At 40.7% G+C, this 22,682-nt stretch overlaps 1 protein-coding gene across 1 annotated transcript in view; it reads left to right on the top strand.

Annotated features, from left to right (window-relative positions):
• The window catches only part of CNTNAP5 (contactin associated protein family member 5), a 795,339-nt gene that overhangs the window by 476,248 nt on the left and 296,409 nt on the right, over positions 1–22,682 (top strand). The window contains exon 11 of the mRNA XM_042954126.1: positions 13,046–13,152. Within this exon, the coding sequence (XP_042810060.1) occupies positions 13,046–13,152 (107 nt within the window). The remainder of the gene's footprint in view (positions 1–13,045; positions 13,153–22,682) is intronic.

Below are 22,682 nucleotides of genomic sequence, written 5' to 3'. Positions count from 1 at the left end.
GTTCCAGAGGCCGTGGTGGTGACCACAGCAGCCAGGCCAGCCTGCAAAATAAAACCTTGGAAGGAGATTCAATGAACCCAATCACGACCTGTGTCCTTCTTGTCCTGTATATAAGAGGTTTTTCTCTCTTTCTGTTTTTTGTTTTTTGGCAATGAAAATTTTTTATTTTGCCAAATAAAACCATAGGGCTATCTATAAAAGATTAAAAGCAATATTTGAAGATCAAATTAAATATTTCTTTAAAAAAATCGTTTTAATGTGTATTTATTTTTGAGAGAGAGAGACAGAGTGTGAGTGGGGGAAGGGCAGAGAGAGACAGACACAGAATCTGAAGCAGGCTCTAGGCTCTGAGCTGTCAGCACAGAGCCTGACACAGGGCTCGGACCCATGAACCGTGAGATTATGACCTGAGCCGAAGTTGGACGCATAACCGACTGAGCCACCCAGGCGCCCCTCAAATTAAATATTTCTAAACTTGGTTTATGAAACCAATGAAGCACTTTGAGGACTCGCATGTGCAGTCGTGTGTGAGCCTTGGTGTTCATTTTATGTGACTCTTTTAAAAGTTTAGAAAACCCTGATTTACATACGTAAGCAGCTGCCAAGTGATACAGGTTTTGAATACCTTTCCCTGAAATAGCTGATATTTTGCAATAAGATTTATCCAGAAGTGTTCAAAAGTAGGTATATTTTTTAAATTTCAAATTGGAAAACTGTGTCCATTCCTTATAAATAAAAGAGCCAGATAAATGGGTAGTCAGTGCTATTACTGTCTGTAATATGACATTATTCTGATGTCACGTTCATCCATTCACTTGTTTTTGCTCTGTTATTATGCAGTGGAAAGAGCATGTAGCTAGCAGATGTTCCCGAGCATGGCTGGGTTTAAATAGATTTAAGTGGGTTTAAGTGTAGCAATGCCCACTCTACCTTCTGGGACCTGAGCAGACCCAACGGGACCCAGCTGGTGCACTGCAGCATCCTTCCTCATCGATGATGTTAGTACATCCTCATTCCCACGAATACAGTGCAGAGAAGGCAGAAGAAGATTGACATCGAGTTCTCCAGAGCTACTCCAGGGCACAAAACTAGCATATAGCTAGTGTGGTGTATTAAAATCTGATACATAACACATTGGAAAACTATAATGTGTTTTTAATGCTTATTTATTTATTCTGAGAGAGGGAGGGAGAGAGAATCCCAAGCAGGCTTCACGCTGTCAGCACAGATCCCGACATGGGGATCGATCTCAAGAATCGTGAGATCATGACCTGAGCCAAAACCAAGAGCAGGATGCTTAACCGACTGAGTCACCCAGGTGCCCCAGAGAACTATAATGTTTCGGTTTAAAATTACACAAAATTATGGGGCACCTGGGTGGCTCAGTTGGTTGAGTGTCTGACTTCAGCTCAGGTCATGATCTCATAGTCCATGGGTTCGAGCCCTGCGTCCGCCTCTGTGCAGACAGCTCAGAGCCTGGAGCCTGCTTCAGATTCTGTGTCTCCCTCTCTCTCTGCCCCTCCCCTACTCGTGCTCTGTCTTTCTCTCTCTCTCTCTCTCTCAAAAATAAATAAATATTAAAAAATTAAAAACGAAATAATTGCAAAAAGAGCCCAAGAACTAAAAAAGGGAAAAAAATAATCCTCACAACTTGCAATCCCCTGATCCATCTCTACAGGATAGTTATGGACTAGAACTCGAGCCTTGAGCTCGAAATCGATCCTTGGTATTCAAGGTGAGGACTAGCAGTTCTCTGGCATCTTTAGGGAGCTTATTATAAATATAGAACCTCACTCTCTACCCCAGACCTACTGTATCACATTTCAACCAAAATTTGAGAAGCACTGAGCCAGACAACAGAATTGTTCCCATTCATAGTGGGATATGAATGATATTCTAATGTTTAAGAATGAGACCACTGTAATAATCTGGAAAACCCTCTTGCTTGCATTTCCTGACTCACTTTAACATAACAATTGATACACCATCTATATGATGGTACACAAAAGCATCCCAGTGCAAGGCACGCAGAACCATTTACCTAACTGATATGTAGTAGATGAACCCAGACCAGATTTCTCTCCCGTAAAGTCCAGAGACCGTCTGTAAATTGTGTGGTGCTTTTCCATTCTGTTGAATCACTTCTAGGCCATGGAGACAAATGGATTGATTACAGAAATTCAATTCTGCCTTATTTAGTCAGAATGACCCATGTCAGACTGATAGGGAATTCTCTTCCCTTATGATTAAAAAACAACAACAACAACAACATTATTTTGTTATTGGAGAAAGCGTGTGTTGGGGAGGTGGGAGGGGTATGTATCTTTGTTTGTAAAGTGACCAGGTAGCAATGACTTGCTATTAGTTTCATGGCCTCAGCTTGCTCCTCATATTAGCAGTTTTGAAATAGATAACACTGATACATTCTTCTTGAATCGGAACATCCTCTGCTTTAAAGAACTGGCCTTTGCAGAGCACTGAGCATCTCTTGGTCATGAACCTTAGGTTTGCAGAAGAGTGGAGAGAGGACCTTCCCATTTGGCCATCAAAAGCCAGGGCAGGGAAGAGCTGTGCTGCTGTGGATGCCTGGCTCTGGGTGAAAGGTGGACAGTACTCCCGGGAGGTGCACCACCATTGCTTTGTCCATTATCCTGGGATCTTCTCAGCAACAGTTGACAATTGGCTGCCTGCTGTGAACTAGACCCTGGGAAATTTAGGAAGCTGACTTCTGACACTTTTCTTTTTATTCACTTAATTCCTTAATGTCTGCATCTGCTGTAATTACAACAAATTTCAATTATAATGAAGATCCAACTGTGGGGGTAAAATGGGATTATGGTAATTGTTAGAATGGAGAGGCATAGAAATAGGTTTCAAAAGCTTTCAGAGAAGCTATCTGACCAAAATAAGATCAATGCAGTTGGCTGCTAATTAAAGCAAACAGACAAAGGAACGCAACCTAGCTGATTTTTAATGTATGAGCTTCATTAAAAGGCTTGCATTAGTCAGCTTGCATTTTGAGGACTATTGAAATGTTTTGTTCTTTTGTCTCCAAGGAAAGCATATAGAAATTGAAACTGACCTTCAGCTGTATAAAGAAGGGATGAGAATTCTTAAAAAGGGAAGTAACTCAATGGAGCATAAATACATTCAGACTCATTTGTAGGTAACCATTTATCTGAACATTTGGGAATTTCAAAGGCCTGCCAATGGATGTCCTACTCATTTCAATCTGTTATGGGGAATGCGGAAAGGGGAAATTTCATACTGAGGACAAAATTTTTCTGTGGGTGTTTATAGACATACACTGAGTATTTTTTCAGGCTCATCTAAACAGATGAGTTCCTCTAGCTGTGTTCAGGTTGGGGATTTTTTGGGGGGATGTGCATGTATCTAACAGTGTGTGTGTTTAAATAAATAACTGTCATAGAAGGATAGCTACTCAGGGACACACACCATTGCATGCTTATTTTCTCAGACAAAAGATACTCTTTTTTTAATTTTTACACGAGACTTTTAAAATTTACATGGATCAATAGAGGGCCATAATGAATGTGATCATTAGGACTCTATTACCAGGTGGGCTTTGTTCCAGAGGAACAGAGGCCTCACCCAATGAATTTTATTTTCAGAGTTTAATGAGGGAGGGGGAGGTTGGTCAGTTGGACCTGGGTTTGAGTGTCTGCTCTGCTTTAGTGAGGGACCTGGGGGCTCACTGAGCCTCTGTAGCTTTAAGCAGAAAACAAGACTCATTCATCTGAATCTCTTCTGTTGTCCAGCTGGTCCCCTACCTGGGCTGACACTGTGTCTTGGGACAGCCTGACTCTTCTTACAGACCATTTCTTAAATGAAAAGTTTCTCTTTGCTCTTGTCTAATAGCAAAATAAAATATGAATGTAAGCTCGTGTATATATTTCTCTCCAGTTTCGTTGTAAAAGCAATGACCAAGCCGGAAATCAATAAAGAGTGGGATGGTACTTTCATTCCCACATTTAACCACTATTAGCAGATTACCATTTTGGACCATTTCCTTCTAGACCTTATTTTCTCTTTATAATGATGAGGGCCATAACAGCAGAAGCTAAACATGTTATTCTGCAGTGCAGTTTCTGTACTTAATATTATATTACACATGTAGAACTTTCCAGCATCCTTACATATAGATTTATGTATTCATTTTAATTGCCTCATAACATTCTGTAGTGTGGATGTACCACCATTTCTTTAACTGTTCCCAAAATGGTGGACTGTGTTTCCATTTTTTTGAGTTGTTAATAACGGTTATAATTTTGGGGCACCTGGGTGGCTTAGTCAGTTAAATGTCTGACTTTGGCTCAGGTCATGATCTCATGGTTTGTGGGTTTGAACCCCACATCAAGCTCTGTGCTGACAGCTCAGAGCCTGGAGCCCACTTCTCTCTGCCCCTTCCCTACTTACATTCTGTCTCAAAAATAAATAGATGTTAAAAAATAAAAAAAAAAATAATGATAATTATCTTGTATATCCTTGTGCATTTAAGAAAGTATTTCTAGGGCATTATTCCAAGAAATGGAATTGCTAAGTCAAAGCAGATACATAATTTAAATTTTGGAAATGCCACCATATCAGTCAGTGGCAACAGCCTTCACATGTTGCATCAACGCCAAAGTGTGTAACAGGCAAAGGCCAAACAGGAACAATGTGTAAAATAAGAAGAAATACTCAGAAATCATAAAAAAAATACAAAGAACCACTGTCCAATATTAAAAACAAATAATGAAAATAAAAGGATGTAACAGTTTTTCCCTGACACTTACAAATTAAGAAAAGTAACATAAAATCCAAGGTTAGCTGGTTTTCAAGAGATACATTCACCTAAATACTATTTAGGGGAGTTTAGAACATTTGGGAGGAGAATTTGATTAACAGAATGAGCCTAAAATCTACTATTTTCACCAAAAAGTACTCACTAAAGTGACAGAGCCACACTGAAGCAGGGGGACTAGAGATAGAATTCAGCATCCAAGTGGAAGTTGCTTTCAAGGTGAGAATCAGGGGCACCGTGTAGAGCCTGTGGATGAGCACAGTGTCCCCCATAAAGTGGGTTAGGAAGGTAAAATTGAATTCCTGTTGGATTAATCAGCCAACAACAGGTATGATGAAAGTGTGGCATGCACAAAGGAGGATTTTTTCATGCAAGTTAGACTGTTTGTAAGGTCATTTTTGTTTCAAAGAGTGATGCTAAATTTCTTAAAATTATGAATTCAAAATCTTGCTTTTTTACGGTTTTCTTTTCAACTTTGTAAATTCAGCTTCTAAAACCGTATTCTACTTGTAAGTCTAGCAAGTATTAGCACTCAGGTCTAAAGCCCTTTGAATAATGCTTAAACCCATTTATGGACTTAGTGACTTAAATACCTTCAAATGTATTAAACTACATTTATAATATGATTTATTTACTTTCCAAGTTGTTCAGTTTACTGCATTAATGCCACAAATATTTCTACAAGTTAAGCATCCAGAAAACGAACATTTAACTTCGGTGAACTCTATTTATCTTAGATGTTCTACTAAGGAAGATTTTTAAGGTCTAAGTTGGTCATCTTACACTTTTTAAATTGGTGTTTATAAGGCCAAATTAGGCCACATAGGCCAAATTTCTTTAAAATTACAAATGCAAATTCAAAGTTTTATTTCAGTCTTGCTACAAGATAAAAGACCCATCTCCGGCCAATTCAAAGATCCATTCTTGGCAGAGGCTTTATTTAGGGGCCTTTTAAATATGTCCCTTGTTAGACTGAATTAAAAAAAAAAAAATTAATGATTATTAAACTCCTGGACTTGATGCAAGACTGTTTAAGTCAGGTTCCCTGTAAGGTTGACCATCGACTGACATTGGTCTTAATCCTATTAAAATCCATGATAAATATGCTTAAGCATATTTATCAAAGTCAATTATACTAATTTCTTCCCAGCAAGATGTAGATTATATTATACAAAAGTTTCTGGCTGAGATCGGCTTTGGGACCATTTTTCTCTTTCAGTACCTTATTCCTTCTTAACCCTCAAATATTAATACTAAGATTTTGTTCATCTTAAACTTTTGATACTAAATTCAGAAATTTCTGGCATTAAAATTTGTGTGCCTAAAGAAGACACTGACTCTGCTAAATGACGGAGATAGAAACATGAGCTTTGTTGATATTAGTGGAACACCTTGAACACTGGTTATGTGTGGGTTCTCAGTCAAGGGCTCCATGACATCCTGGTGGACCGGCCATGAAGTCTATTGCCCTGAATTCAAAGGCCAACTTTGAGTCCTGAGTATATTTTCTATTTTTCTTAATAATTTTAAGAATTCAACAATTTGGTAGTGAAAAGAGATTGAAAACAAGATCAAAACCTCTTTTCCTCATGCTTTATCCCTGAATTTATAGAATTTATAGAATGAATTATATAGCATTGTACTAATTATATAATATGTCCTTTATTCTCTACCTCGGGTTTATTTCTTCCCATTTAACACAGTTTTCACTGTCATTAAGACCTCTTTAGCTACCAAAAATATCTTGAAAAAGTCTAACCTCGCAGCTCTAAGTTTGCTAATGAGTTTCTGGAATCAGTGGGCAACTACATGAAGCCTCCCTCCCTCCCGCTCTTGGCAGAAGTGATGTCCTAGTGCATGCTGAGAGTTTGCTTGTAAGGAGCTGGATCATCTTCCATTGGAGAGAAGGTGCACAGTGTTTGAGAATACAGGCTTCAGTGACAGGTAGTGTGGCTCACGTTTCTGGCTCTGTCACTTCATAGTTAGACAAGTTATTTACTCTCATCTTGTCCTACTTTCCTCATTTATAAAACGGGGAAAATGACACCATTAAAGCAACATCTCAGATATGACTGTGTGCACATCTCCAAGTTTCATTTTAAGCTTGGTAAGAGGAAGGGGGTAAGAGGAAAGCCTTCAAGAAAGCAAACCTAAATTGCCTCTTGGTGGCCGTATTTTGTAGGAGATTAGCCATGAAAACGATGTTTGGTTAAACATCATTAGGGTAGTCACAAAGCTGGTTAAAGGTCATTGCATTTTGGAATATCTGGTTAAAGGTGACAGTAATCAATGTGAGCTAGATAGGTAAATTGAATTTCCCAAACAGCCTTTTTATCTCATTAATATCTATCAGAAATTGCACACAGCTTATCAGGAATGCTAGATGTTTCCTCTCAGGAGCTCTTAAGTGGCATCATTCAAAAGTGTTCTGCTTCAGATCAATTTGGAGCCGGTTATCCCTGTAAGTACCTGGGAGATAAAATTGTTGCGACCCAACAATACAGCCCAGTAGTCACAAGTAATCAGAAGGGATTACATCATTTCTGTGCATCCATAAAGACCACTAAAGAGGATCCATTCATGGTGTGCATCAACTTCACCACCTCTTCGCTGTGTTTTTCTCCCTTCTTTAAATTGCCCTTCATCTATGACTGTGCAGAAAGCTCTCTTTACTTGTATCACTATTTCTTTACCATTAAAAAAAAAGTGAGGCTCTTGTGTCACCCCTCATCCCCACTCACCTCTTATTGTGCTTCTCAGTGTCAGGCAGGTAATAACAAACAAAAGAAGGCCAGATACACTGCAGCTAACTAAAGAGGCTTCACTAAAAGCGGGCAGCTTCAGCTGACTGTTGCACTCCAGAAATGTCCATCCATCCATCCGACCATCCATTCATCCATTCATTCATACATGCATTCATCCAGTCAATCAAAAATCATTTATTGAGCACCTGCTGTTTACTGCATTGATACTCAGTGAACAAGAGAGAACAACTCTATGGAGCTTACTTTCTTGTGTGGAGAGATAGGCAACAAATCATAAACTGAGCGCATAAGCAGAGTATACAATGGTTTAGAAGATACAGTAAAATGGTAGACAAAAGAGGTAGGGTTGAGAGAAGGGATTGGGTATGTAGACAGAAGGGGCGTTTGCAATTTTAAATAGTATAAATGTGGGAGGCCTCTTCCATAAGGTATCATTTGAGCAGAGACAGGGAGACAGTGAGGTGTGGGTTGTGTAGGCATCCAGGGAAGAACATTCTAGACAGAGGGAATCTCAGTGAAAGACCCTGACAAAGGAGCATCCCTGGTATGCTTTAGGGACAATGAGGAGGTCAACTGGAAAGATGGAAAGCTGGCTTCTGTGGCTTGGTCAGATGTAGAAAAGGGAGAAGATTAGGGGTGAATTCAGAGAATTAATGGGTGTACAGATCAGCAGGGACTGGTAGGTCATTTGAAGGATGTTTCTTTTACCCTGAATACAGCAGGAAGCCGTTAGAGAGTTTCAGTACGACCTACCTTAAGGGTTAAGAAGATCTCACTTGCACTTGTGTTGGGAATTGACAAAAGTGGAAGCTGGGAGGTCAGTTCATTGAAGACTACAGTTGTTGAAGCGAGAAATGCTGGTGGCCCAGACCACAGCGGTGGCAATAGAGGTGATGGGAAGTGGTCAGATGCAGGACGGATTCTGGAGGCAGAATCAGAGGGCTTGCTCCTACCTTGGACCTGGGCTGAGGGAAGGGATTCAAGACAGTCAGTGTCAAGTATGGGGTTGCTGTCACCTGATGGTGAAGGATATGGGTGGAAGGTGGGCTGGGGGAGAAGCAGGACATAAATTTAGACATGCAAAGTTTGACACATCTGTTAGACACCCAAGTGGAGCTGTGAAGCAGACAGCTGCATTTATGAGCACAGAGTATAAACTCAGAAGTCACTGGCATATACTTATGAGACTTGCAATGTCTATTGCTCAGTAATCTGGTTTTTGTGTACGAAAAGCCAAAAATGGGTATTAAGTATACGAAACTTTTTAAATTATAAATGAATGGACAGACTACATTTTCCGGAACTATCTTGAACCCCACTGGTTCCCTAATGCTTTTCTCAAGCCTCATCTGCTCCAGCTGGAAACTTTTTCATGGTCTCAGTGAAAGCTAAGTTGGGGAAATAACCACTCTGAACATTCTTGAGGAAAACTCCAGGCAGTCTTTTTGTTCTTCCTAATGCCAATGGAGAGAACTTGTGGTTAGCAGAAACTGTGCTGGCCAGGATGTTTGAAGCTGGGCTCTGGTTTACGTTCTCAGAAATGTCCATCTTTGGCCGTCTGACTGGCACAATCTCCCAACATCTTGACAAATTCTTTCCCTTCTTCGAAGCAGCTTCTTTGGCCTTTAAAGAGAAATGTTTTGTTCTCTTGTATATCCTTATGAACAACCTGCCACACCAGAAAACAACAGCAGTGAAGCAAGAACCATGCACTCCCACAGGCTGGGTGGTGGCCACTGGAGAGGTCCATGGACCGGTCTGGAGGACTTTTCTTCCCACTTCACCTCTGCCCTCGCTTGTCCACAGCCCCAACCAGCAATGATCTTTCTCTTTCAGAACAAGTTTTGATTCGGGGGAAAATTACAAATTGTCACTTAAATCTCATTATAATTTTTGTCCATATTCCATTTTTTCCCTCTCCTTCCATTTCTCACTCTCATCTGCCTTTCCTTCAACTCTTTCTGTCCTCACCCTTCAGCCCATGCATTCTCTGTTTTGATAAAGAAGCAGATAGCTTCCAGTGGGTCTTTCCCACTCTCTAAGTCCTTGCTGACACACATCCCTGCATTTGCTTGTTTGGGCTCCTGGACAGGACAAAGGCAAGGGTCGCGCTCATGCTGACGGTTTTCTTTGTTAAACCAGTGTGCACCAAGAGAAAGCACATCCATCCAAATCCAGTTGCCTATGAAGTATCATTAGAATTTGAGAAGATAGGAATTCAGAGTGATTATCTCCTAACAATTTGAATTGAAGGCTTTACATCTAAGATAGTGACGGTCTCTCACCCTTAGTGGGCCCTTCTCACTTTGGTAACACCTCCATTGTTCTCTTTCTGGGTCATGCCTTCAGTGCTCAGTTTATGGCAAGTAGGGAGAAAAAGAAACAAAGCACAAGTTAAAATGAACTGATTAAAGAATGTGGAAATTATACTCATAAAACTGCCCTTGTTAAATAAGCAAATTGGGGTTATGCATCTTTTATTTTGAGTGTCAGCTTTACAGATGAGTTTTTCTAATCATAGTATGTGTTGAACCAAAATGAACCAAGCTACAAACATCCATTCATTTTTTTTCTCATTCTAGGAATATTAGATTTTTTTTCTTACCAAAGTACTCTTTTCCCTTTCAGAAATATATCATTTTTTAAAGTGACCATAAGCAATGAATTTCTATCCTACCCTTTCACTGGCAAATTGAGTTTATTAACACTGCAACATGAAGTCTGTGTGAAGCTTATTAAAGATGTGTTCAAAGTGCCCACATATTTCTTACCATTTTTCCTCAGGCCTCTCCTACTACATGCCAGACTGAATTTGGCAATCTTGAGTTTTAAAATATTTTAACGTATAGAATAGAGGGAAAACAAGGGTTTTCATTTGTTTTTGTATTCATAGAGTGATGTTTTACAAAAGGTTAAGATTCTGTTAGTTGAAAGTCCTGGAATCCCAGCTCAAGCCAGCCTGAATGGAATAGGGCTTTTTCTAGAATGATCTTGGGTTATCTCACAGCACCTGATACAGATTAAAACAGGCAGCCCTCAGAAGTTCAGGGGTGCAGCCAAATCTTGGAATAACCAAAACCAGCCACACAAGTACTGTCAGAACTCTCGGTCTTTCTGCTGCATTCTGCACCCCAGTATTCTATCTCTGTCTCTCTCTCTCACTGCCCACAAGCTTTCTTCCTGTGGATGATAACATGGCCCCTGAGAACTTCTGAGTATTCTATAGTGTCAGACGTTAAAAGAGGCTGATGTGGACCTTCTTGATACTGAAACCAAGAGAACTATAGGATTAAGTACCTCACCACCTGGCTTTGTTCTGCTTTCCATCTTTAAAGCAATTAACTATATGCTGGGGAAAGAAGGGGAGCACGTGTGTGTGTGTATGTGTGTGCATGTTTGGCATTGGGACAAGGGGAGTGGAATGGAGTTGGATAGGGGTAAAGAGAGGTTGTGTAACAACTTGACAATTCCAGTGGGGAAAATGATGGAGAAAATGCCCTGCAGGAGCAGTGTGATCCAGAAGCAGGGAGGTGCTGGGATGTAAGAGAAGACAGGGGTAGGGTAGGTGGGCTTTCACAGGCTAGCCCCACAGACTCTCCATCAGGGTACACCCTGGGGCAGACATCTTTGCTTGGAATATGTGGATGTGGACACTGATGCCTCAAGTTTCTGTAACTCCCCACAACTCAAGGCTAGTGGGGGGCGGGGACTTGGTCCATATCAGTGACAAGCCTGTTTCTTTCCCTTCGACCAAGACTGAGAGCTGGGAATGGGAATCAAGAGGAAGGATGCAATCTGGAGTAGGGAAGGGACCACTTGTTTTTGCTTATGTGTTGATTGCTTGGTTTCTGTGAACACGTTCCATAGAAAAATTACTGGTTCCTCTTTCCCCTCCCCCCTTCTGTTCTTTAAGCCACAGTTAGATACTATGGAGTTACCGATATGCTTTCCCCAGACATAAGCCCTGTCAGCACAATTGTACGTTTGCTGTGCTGAGCGGAAAATTTCTAATAATACGTCTGAACATATGCAGGAATATTAGTTTCTGGGCTTTGAAACAATCATTGCTGGAGGGTTTTCTACCTATATAGGACACTTAGGATAAATCATCTTACTTTTGCTTGCCTCACATTCTCAGAGGCTACATAATGAACCCTTTTATTGTATTAGACCACTTCTGTAATTTCCTTACTCAAACCCTCTCCCCCTTTAAATTCATGGTATTTTTTATATTTCAAGATTATTTTCAAGAGTTCCCATATTTATCACTGCTTTTACTCTTAATTATATTCATTATTAATATTGAGCATTCACCAGGTTATTTCTGTCACAACCATTCCTGTGCTATAGAGATTTTAAGTTGCGTGTGTAAGAAGTGAAGAGAATTAATTGCCCCAAGACATCATGCAGCAAATGCCTGAGCTGGGATTCGAACTCAGATATAAGTGACCCTAAAGCCCATGATCTCTGTCCAGAAGATATGAACCTTTGCCTTCACTCCCATTAATTCAAGTGGTGCTTGAAGTCTGTCCTTCCTATCATTTTTGTGATATAATGTGTTCATTTCATTTTGTTGTGGCCATGCTTAATATCTTGAATTTTCACTTAATCCAGTCTCAGTTTGTTATAATCCTTTTTGCTAAGCATTTGCAGTAGCTTTATGATAGCCCATTAATTTTATGTACTAAAAATTCCCTAAGAAGTTTTCTAATGTTGGACATCTACATTGATTCATCATGGCTGCCTTGTGAATGATGTTAATTAGCATGCATAATCTTTATATTTTGAAATATATTCTTAAGATAGAGCCATTTAAGTATGATCGCTGGGTCAAATTATATGAATGCCTCAGAGAATTTTTAATGTGTGTGGTGAAAATGTTTTTCAGAATAGTCGTACTGTTTTCATCATAAGTAGTAAAGGCCTCATTTTAAGGGTGGGTTGGCATTTTTTGAAATGATAAAGCTTCCTTGCATGTTAAATGAGCAGGTAACATCTTTTCAAATTTCATGTGTAGTTTAAAATAGATTCCTGGCCATCACCCAGAAGAGAATCATGAGGACAGTGACCTCAATTATCTGCCCCTTTTCCCTTCCCTTTAAAAATGCAAAACCTTTCCAAAATGCAAAATTGCAATCTTTGTACATTTTGTTCGATGGTAAATGAAAAATCTTACAGATCCTGACCACTTCAAATTAACTTTAAGTTAATGGCAATTTGCCCCAATGTTGAAATGCTTCATGTAATTGCCTAAATCAGCTGTGAGCATTTCATCTCACAGTAGTGCTGGACAGACCTGTGTCTTGCAGTTAAGCCAAAGACTTGTTTTGCTGTTACTCAAGTCTGACTTAGTATAGAAATACAGAAGATCAAATTCTTCTATCAGTCCATGTAATTGGGTATCAGACATTTTTGTGTTTTCCCTTCATGTCAACTGAGTTGGTTTATTTTGTTTGCTTTTGCTTTGTTTCCTTAGGTGTTTGCCAAACTACTGTGAACATGGAGGAGGCTGCTCCCAGTCCTGGACTAGCTTCTCCTGTAACTGCAGTAACACCGGTTACAGTGGCGCCACCTGCCATAACTGTGAGTGGTTCTGACTTACCCACAGAATGGGCACACCTCCAGGAGTGCCAGTGCTGACTTCAGGATGCGCTCAGCGTGGGGCAGGCTCTTTGGGTTCATTCATTCAACACGTGTTTCTTGGTGGCCATGTGGGATACATATAGGACTATAAGCCATATCCTCAGAGAGTTTGTGGCCTGCCAGGAACACAGATAGGAAATGGAATAAGTGTTGGAGGCAGAGGAGAGACCATGTGCCCTAGGCTCACCAAGGGGAGCTATTAGGTCAAGGGTGTTGTCTGGATGGGCTCGGTTAGGCTACTCGGTTAGACCTGTCAGTGGCTTAAGTAACCAGTGGTTGTGTCATGCCTGTGTTACATGCTTATGTCACATTGGCAGGGGCCCCTCTTCCACTTTGTCCTCATTCTGGGATAACTGGCGGTGCTCTGACACCCAGGAGGTTGCTGTGGCAGAGAGAAGAATGAGAAAGCATACACTGGCCATTGAAAGTTTCCCCCTGGGAGTGGTAAACATCACGTCCACTCACATTCTATTGGCTAAGGAAAGTCACAAGGGCACACCTCAATTCAAAAGTTGCAGTCTTGCTGTGGGATCAGAGAGAACCAGCATCTAGATGATAACTTCCGATGACGGCATGTCAGTGTTAAGGAGGCTTCAAATAGAAGGCCTGAGTTGATCTTTGGTAGGAGTGTGGCAGAGAAAGAAAAGAAAAAGGAGACTGAATGTGTGAATGGCTTGACGTGGCTGGAGAGTGCTGATAGTAAGAAGTAAGAGAGAAAGCAGGGTGAGTGAGGGAGGCTGGAGCACACAAGGAATAAGGGGCGATGAGTAAAAAAATAAATGACTAGCCGGGGCCCCGATTACTGTAATTTTATAGTCTCGTTGGGGTCACCAAACAAAAACACACGACAAAATAGAGGTTTGCCGTTTACAGAATCGTGTGTCAAACTGTGTGAAGTGAGCTGTAAGGATAATTTAGAAAGACACAATCTGAAGGTGCTGGCTATAGTTGTGGGAGATTTCATCGAAAATGTGAGCTGTGAAATTGACTTCAACGGTAGAGAGGTAGGAGGTGGAACTGTTAGAAAAATGTAAGAACCGAGCCAGGGAGCTGCTGAGGACTACGGTGAGGCCCAGCAGGGGTGGACCTCACCAGGGTTTCCTAAGTTCCTGCTGTTGCCAGGATGGCACCTAGAGATTCAGAAAGCAAATGGGAGATGCCGGCAGTGCTAGATCAGACTCTGATGCAGGGGGCACTGTCGTCACTGTCAGCCCTGAACACCTCTCAGCCATTAGCCTTTCTGTGCCTTGCAAGGTAGCATTTACCAGTCATGCCCACAGAGATGTCTAGTCACATCAGAGACGACACAGCCCAAAGGTCATCACAGATGATGTTACTATTTCTTGGATGCCTGTGGAAATGAAAAATACCACCTGGCTAAAACCCCGCCTGGCTTTATAATGAAGTATATTATTGGGGCACCTGGGTAGCTCAGTTGGTTGAGTGTCCGACTTCGACTCAAGTCATGATCCCAGGTTCATGGGATCAAACCCCACGTTAAGAGAGTAGAACGTGCTTGGCATTCTCTCTCTCTCTGTCTCTGTCTCTCTCCCTCTCCCCTTCTCTGTCTCTCTCCCCTGCTTGTGCACATGCTCCCTCTCTAAAATAGAGCTAAAAAAATATTTTTTTTTATTTTAACAATATAATGAAATATATTATTTAAAATTTTCTATTTAGAAATTTGGAACACAGTGAAGGGAACACTGGACTAAGAGAGATTAAATTTGGATTTTACCTGGCTCTTGTACTTGAATAAGCATATCATTGTGTCACTCCAAAGCTGTTTCTTCACAGACTCTATACTAATGAAATCTTGTGGGCCCTTTTAAGGCTAAAATTACATGTTTTGTTTAAGATTCCTAGTAAATACCAACCTATGAGTGTTGAGCCTAATTCCAGAGATATCATCCCTAAGTAGCCAAGAACAATGTTTACTTGCATAGACACATTGCAAGACATGTATAGTACTGTCTGGATTCTAGATTGTCACATCAGTGCCCTTGTGAGATGCTCAGTGACCACCAGAAGAGCCATCAATGTAATGGTGAGAACCTTGAAGAAAATTTAAGTCAGAGCTGCCCAAATTTTGGCAAAATCACATGACAACATTTCTATGAGTTTTTATAGCTTATTCCATTCACTTTCTCCTAATTTAACACTATGTCGAGGAGTTCATCTCTATGGATACTCTTCTCCTTTAATTTTCTCCATCTATCAGGCTAAAAATAGAATATTTCCAGCTTTTAAAAAAGTGTGAACTTGAAAATCAATGGAAGTGAGGTGCTGATTTTTAATGGAACGCTATCCCAGCTGATGAGCAGGAGACTCAACACACAAAGCCTTAATACCATTCTGTTTTTATAACACCTTCTATTCCCCTTGCTGTGAAATTGCTCAGTGCTCTATGATAGGTTGCCACACTGTTAGGCTCTTTCTTCCCTTCTGGGCACCCAGCCAGGAGAAATCAGGTCCTTGGATGGTTGTGAGGGCTGGCAAACACACCTGGTATGCCTGTGCAATTCAAGAATTTGTCATCTTCTAACTGATTTCTTCCCCTTCCCCAGTTGAGTGAGGACCATTGTTTTCAGTCAGATTTGTAAATTGAGTGAACCAAGGCATGCTTTCCTGCCTGCAAAAAGCCTGTCCTTCCCAGCCCCCTGCGCTGCCCCCCACATGGGGCATCGGAGATGAAAGTTGCCAAAATGCAGAAGACAATACATAGGCCCCTAGGCCCCTTGGCCCTCCACCACGTAAGAAAACTACCAGAGGGGTAGCTGATCCCTCAAAGCTCACAGGTAGCAGGCTCGGTGGTATTTGAGGACACCCTCAGATTGAAACAACCCAAGCAAGTTCACAGCCCCACTCCCGTGGAAATGGCAATGTCTTTGGTGTGTTGGGGCCTGTGTTCTTGAAGCAGTTATCCACACAACATTATATATAGTCTTCAGATTTGTAAGACAGTTCGTATTACTCAAAACTGATAATTTCTTGAGTATTCTTAATCCTTTGTTTCTTCAAGCTCTTCAGGGTGTTTTAATTTTTCATTATGGTGCTTCTTAGTGAATGTAAACCAACAGGGCTGAGGACATGTAGGATTAACTTTTTTCTGTCCAGCTTTTGTGGATAAGAGAGGAGTCTGGGTAAAGGGGAGGGTATGATGGACTCTAAGAAATAGCACAATGGGAACCCAACGTGTTTAGACAGAGCGGGTTGCTGGTAAAAGTAGATCTATCATCATTCCATTTCAATTTTCCTTCCACCTTACCTGATGACACATAAAGACGTTGGGCATACAAGTTACATTTCTTTTCAAATACACTTTGTTCAAAACCACCTGTTGAAGAAGGAGGTGGTGAGCATGTGGGGAATTCCCGTCTCCAGATAGGGAAGATATGTGAGTCTCTCACTTATCCCATGAGCTGTCACTGAGCCCTATTGTGTCGTGTCTGTAAGTTGTTTTGGTTAGAAGCCGCCTTCTCTGCATTGTATTCTGTTCTCCAGAGGAATAACTGAAGGTATACCAATATTTGCAATCCACACAACCCCTGGCAACCCAACCAATGAGCAGAGCTTTCAGACCACCAGAGTTAGTCACCCGTGTTCTTGGTTTGATGCAACGTGCAGGTTTAGAAGGTTATGTAGTTAAAGCCAAACTTCTAAACAGGTACAGTATATTTTGGTCATGCTATCCTATGAGTGCAAGTTAATATTAAAAGGAAGAGGTTTTGATTATGGGAGTTTAATGCATAATTAGTCTACCATGTAATGATAAAGTCATATGGTATTACTACCTCCATTTTATAGAGCATCACATGGCAACCCAGAAAAGTTACGTACCTTCCTCAATATCACACAGCTAGTGGAGCTGGATCTTGAATGAATGGAATCTGGCTTCAGATGCCAGACACATTTTAAGCTCTGTGTTTTATTTCCTTTCTTAAACACATAAGACATTTGCAAACCTCTCTATGTGAACTTAATGGTGAGGCATTCATGACTTCCTTCATATTGCTTGAGACACACTGGGATATTGTGATATGTGATTGAAAATGTAGAAGACTGCGAGATGAAGATGTTTTTGCATTCTAGAATAATCGTGCAGTCATCATGGAAGAAAGTAGGGTGAATTAGCACTTGAAAGACAGCAAAAATCAAAATGAATGTAAGAAATAGGAAAGCTTATGGAAACAGGCAAGAGCCAAGACGTGATGGTAGGAATATCTATGCTATACTTTGGAACACTGCATATATTTCCCTGGCTTCAGAAAGGAAAGATAAATAGCTCCATTCATTCCCAAAGCCCAAATGATATTCCTATAAAGCAGTTTCCCCTAGGGGAAATCTGAGCTCATTCCCATTATAACCAAACCTTTTTATGTGCTATTGCAATATCTATAAATACCACTTTAATGATTACATAATAAATAGTCCATTTAATGACTTTTATTCAAACATTGTCATCTATTTTTTTGGGGGGGGTGGAGAGGACCTGTGTTGTTTCCAAATATTTATTATTATAACCAACTATTGTGAGCATCTGTGTGCTTAAGTAATTTTTAAATCCCTCATAGTCTATTGTTTCCTTAGGATGTCTTAGTAGTGGTATTACTGAGTCAAAGACCATGAATAGTCTCAAGGATCTTGATTCATATTTTCAGCTTGTTTTCCTAAAGTCTGGCTACAGTTTGTACTCTGATTATTATTTTCTGACACCTTGTTTTGCCTTCTCTGCCAGAATTGTTTGCTGCAACTTAAAAAAAAAAAAAAAAAACCTCTTCCACTTGCATTTTTACTAAAACATTTGAATATTGAAATGGAAATTATTATTGACCTTCATGGTGAGTTCCAGGTAAAGAAAACGGTTGATGTATTTATTTATTTTTATTTTTTTAGATGACTTATACCATAAGAATAAGACTGTCTCTCTCTGTAGAATTCTACTTTGTCATGCAACAAGTACCTTTTGAAAGCCCATCTGGTGTCAGTAACTATGCATGTGATCCCTTTCACATTGAGTGGACTCAATAAGTGACACAAGGACTTACTTATCATCTTCTCTATCTCTCCTATTGAGTGGGAATGTCCTTGATCTTCTCACTATGTCTGATGACATTCACATGGTCCCTTTCCAGGGTCTCTTTACCATTTCCCAGCCTTGGCTAATCTCTTTTTGCAGTCCTTCCTGACACCTTCACAGTGCCTTTTAGCTCGCTTTGCAGCTGGGCAAGAGGATGTCAGCTTTCTTCCTCTCCCAAGCCTGATATAGTGCTTCTCCCATTGGGCAGTCAATAGCCGGGTATTGATTGGGAGCATGTCAAGTTGTCTGGCTATCAGACTCTACACTAGTCATCACAGAGGGATAACGCTTCTGCTGTTTTAAGAGTAGGTAAATGGTCTGTAACCGCATGGCATTTCGTGGTTGGAGCGACAGGTTAGAGAGGGTGGGGGATTCTGGTAATAAGAGGCTTATTTAAAGGCATCGCTTATAGCTCTTAGCTCAGAGCAGCTCATACCCTAATATTATTCTGTGGGTTTCTTATCAAGATCTAAAGCAAATTCATCTTCATGCATAACCCCAGTGCCTTCTGCAGATGTTCCCAGCTACAACTAGACACCTAAAGGAGAAGAAGAAATAAATGAATAATAGTAATAAATTGTGGAATCCACGCCCTGCTTCATTTTATGACACTAACCACAGTCTTTTGTGTCATCATTATTTTTATTTATGTTAACTCCCCTAGTGAGACTGAAAACTCCTTTGGAGAAGGAACCACGTCTTGTTTATATTTGTACTAAACACAGCCAAGGAACTGGTGGCATAAAGGGCACACCGTGTAATTGGTGAGACGGAAACTTAAGTGGGAATGGGTCATTCAGTGTGCCATTAGATGGGGACTCCATAAGGACAGGGTGGTATCTGAGTCTTTTCTGTCTCCAGCCACTGATTTCCACCTGACACACAGTAGAAATCTGCTGTTTGCTGTGTACACGAATACATGAGGTATGAGCACGACGTAGTGGTAAGTTACTGGGGCACAGGCATGGTCACTTTCTGTGCGGAGGTGAGAAAGTTTTCTCAGTAATTGACCTTTGAGCCCTGAAGCCTTACTAGGGCTCAGAGGATGAGAAGGAAGAAGAGCAAGGGGAAGGAACAATGAGCAACATGTAAAAAGGCAGAGAGACATGAGGGTCATGCAGCAAAGAGAGGTCTATCCGATGCCCAGCATGGCTAGAATCTGAAGTGCAATGGGGAAGTTGGATCGGAAGGCAATGCAGCCAGAGTAAAGGAAGGGGGCTACTTTCAGAAGGAGCTTGCTTCTCTGTTGAGCATTGAGGAGCCAGCCAAGGTTTGTTGGTTTCGCTTTAGTTCTCAGAAATGACTTGCTAATATTTATTTTGTTGTTGTTTGTATTTTGCTTATCGGAGTTTCTTTTTTTCAAGGGAATTATAACTCTGATGGTTTTGCAGAGCATGCACTGAAGTTGTAAGATGAAGATATGGGCAGAAGGAAGAGATACTGGATGCTCTTTACAATTGTGTGGACAGCAAATAATGAGAGTCGTGGCGAGCTAGGAAGAAGGGACCTGACTTGAAAGGCATATCTAAAATTCGATCAAACAGACTTGAAGACAAATCGAATACAGCAGAGAGAAGGATGACTGTTAGCTTTTTAGCTTGGAAGACTTCATGAATGAAGAATATAGTGACTAAGTTCTCAGGTCTGTCTGGGCCTGACAGCCTCCTGTCAAATCCAGGCCCTACAACTTACAAGCTCTATCACCTAGGGCAATTTATATGAGCTCTGTGTGCTTTGACTTCCTTATTGGTGATATGGGACTAATAATAGTGGCCCCCTAATGGAAATATCATGAGGCTTAAGTAAAATAATCCCCCCCTAAAGTATTTAACCTGGCATCTGGCAGATGCAAAGTGCCTGTTTCATGTTAGTTGCTATTTCAACAGGTAGAAGAGGAGATTTAGTGGATGCTGTTATCAGTTCAGTTTGGGGAGCAGTGTCAGTCTGGAGAGGTGCTCACCATGCTGAAGTAGCTGGAAATCCCCGAGTGAGGCCCGGGAGGAAAATCAGAATCATGAGGGGTCTAGTTGCTGAAGCCTTTTGAGTAGCTGAAGTTGCCCAGGTGTGGTAGGCCAAGGATGAAACCTACAAAGTAAATCATTTTAAAGGACTCAAGAAGGGCTACAGTGAGTCACAAGTGTGAAGGAATGGTGAGGAAAGAAGAAGGAAGACTAAGAGGAAGTGGTAACTTAAAACACAGAATTGATTATAAATGGACACGTCTGAGTGATATCCCCCATCATAGGGTGTGGTGATAGTTGAATGACCGGATGAGTGTTTAAAAAAAGAAGTTGCAGTTGGGGCACCTGGGGTGGCTCAGTCAGTTGAGCTTCTGACTCTTGATTTCGCTTCAGGTCATGATCCCAGGGTTGTGGGATCAAGCCCTGTGTCGGGCTCTGCACTGAGCATGGAGCCTGCTTGAGATTCTCTCTTTCTTCCCCTGCCCTGCTCATACTATCGCTCTAAAAACAAAACAAAACCAAATAATAACAATAATAAATGCAATAAAAAAGTTGTAGAAGAGTACAATAAGGGAAGGAAAGAAACCATTTTTCCATAGGGAATCTATGACTATAGAAGTATTGGAAAGTATTGGAATTTGCTGTTCCCAGAACATTTGTGAATTGATGACTGTCACAGGTGTTGCCAGGATCCAGGGTTCAGAACCGCTACCTGCCACTAAGAAGATTTGACTCTCCTTCAGCAGCAAAGGCCATTATCTTTGTATTCATCAGTAAAGAAGTAAGAGAAGGCACTGCTTTCTGCAGGGGCATTGCGTCTCTGTGAAAAGAGAGATTGAAGCAGGTTGAGCTGGAGGGAAAGTTCGCAAAGAATGGATGGGGAATGTACCCTAGGGCCAGACTTGGATAGGCAGGGAAGTCTTAAGAGAGTGTTTTTCCAAAGTGAGAACCAAAGGAAGGATTCTATATAAGGAGGAGCACCAAGAACGTTTGAGTTTCTCCCAAGTTACTAGCCTAGGGGTGAGGGAATGGACATTTGTTTGGTTTCAGCTTCTTTTCAGTGCCATGGATTTATTGGGGGGCTAATCTATGTCATCTCACTCTCTGAGGCCCCTTTGGTTCTTAGCTCTGACCTTGTTAGATGGTGGCAATTCTTCAAACCACTGGGTGTTCACATATGCATATTTCTTGACCAGAAAGTCTTCTTAACACTTTTTTTGCCCAAGTAACCATGTCAAGTCTTCCCAGAAGCCTACCAGGACCTTTCCTAGATGTTGTTCCACTTTGCTCCTTTGGTACCCATTCACGTAGAATTTATTGCACTATACAAACATGCAAAGTTTGGTTCTTATTTACCTTTCCACACTGCTACTATTCTGTGCATCCCTCTTTGTATCATATCTGGCACATATGGGTGCACAGCAGAGGATCAATGGACATAAACATCTCTTTTATGGCCAAATGCTTAAAGCCACAGAGCTAGAGGAAATGGGATTTGAACCCAGTTCTAGATGGCTGAAAGCACTTCCTCTTCACATTACAACATCTCTGAGTGGAAGAAAGAGCACTCTTAAATATTTTATAGAACATGGCAGGATTTAATAACAAAACTGATACAAAGACTTCTTATTAGAAAGGAGGAGGAATCAAGGTTGCATAGTCACCTCGGATCAATTTTCTTCCTTTTGAACACATCTCAACGATTTAAGACTTTCCCACAGTCATTTCCTACATGTTAATTTGTTCTGTTTGTTCTTTCCTTCCTCTTTTCCCCATCTCTCCCTTCTTCTCCCCTTCCCGTCATTAATTGAGGCTAAGTAAAGCCAACTTCAAATACTTAGGTTGGATTGACAATGTGCAAGAAATGTAATCACCAGTTTTGGCTTTATTCCAAATCCTTAGAAACAGCAAAAGATCCCCGAATATGAAAGAATATAATTAACTGGAGATAATTTAATTGTTGATGTTGCCTTCCTTTGGAGAACCATTGGTATTTACTTTGAACACTGAGTGGGAACAATGAGCATTTATTTTTAATGTATTTCAATCAACAGAAGACTAATCACCATAGAAATATAAAGCTCTGGTATGTCCCATGAGCTGGAAGTAATCTGGACTGGATACATACATATTAAACTCAATATATGAAGACACATTTTCCATCTGTGCTTCAGCTTTGGATCCAGACATATCTAGGTTATATTTACAACTCCCTGGTCTTGGGCAAATTACTTAGCTTTTTGCAGACTCGGTTGCTTGATCTCTGAAATAATAACAGCTCATTCAAACAGCTATTGCATACACTACAGCTAAGAAACGAGAAACATCTAGCTCAATATTTGTGATTTGGCACTTCCATGTTAAATGGTATCTATTATATATTTAAAATTATGATTATGAAAATTTTGGTGTATTTTTCATATCATTTATAA

This window comes from Panthera leo, chromosome C1 (genome assembly GCF_018350215.1).
Source record: "Panthera leo isolate Ple1 chromosome C1, P.leo_Ple1_pat1.1, whole genome shotgun sequence".
Lineage (NCBI taxonomy): Eukaryota > Metazoa > Chordata > Mammalia > Carnivora > Felidae > Panthera > Panthera leo.
This window is presented reverse-complemented; position numbering and strand designations above follow the sequence as displayed.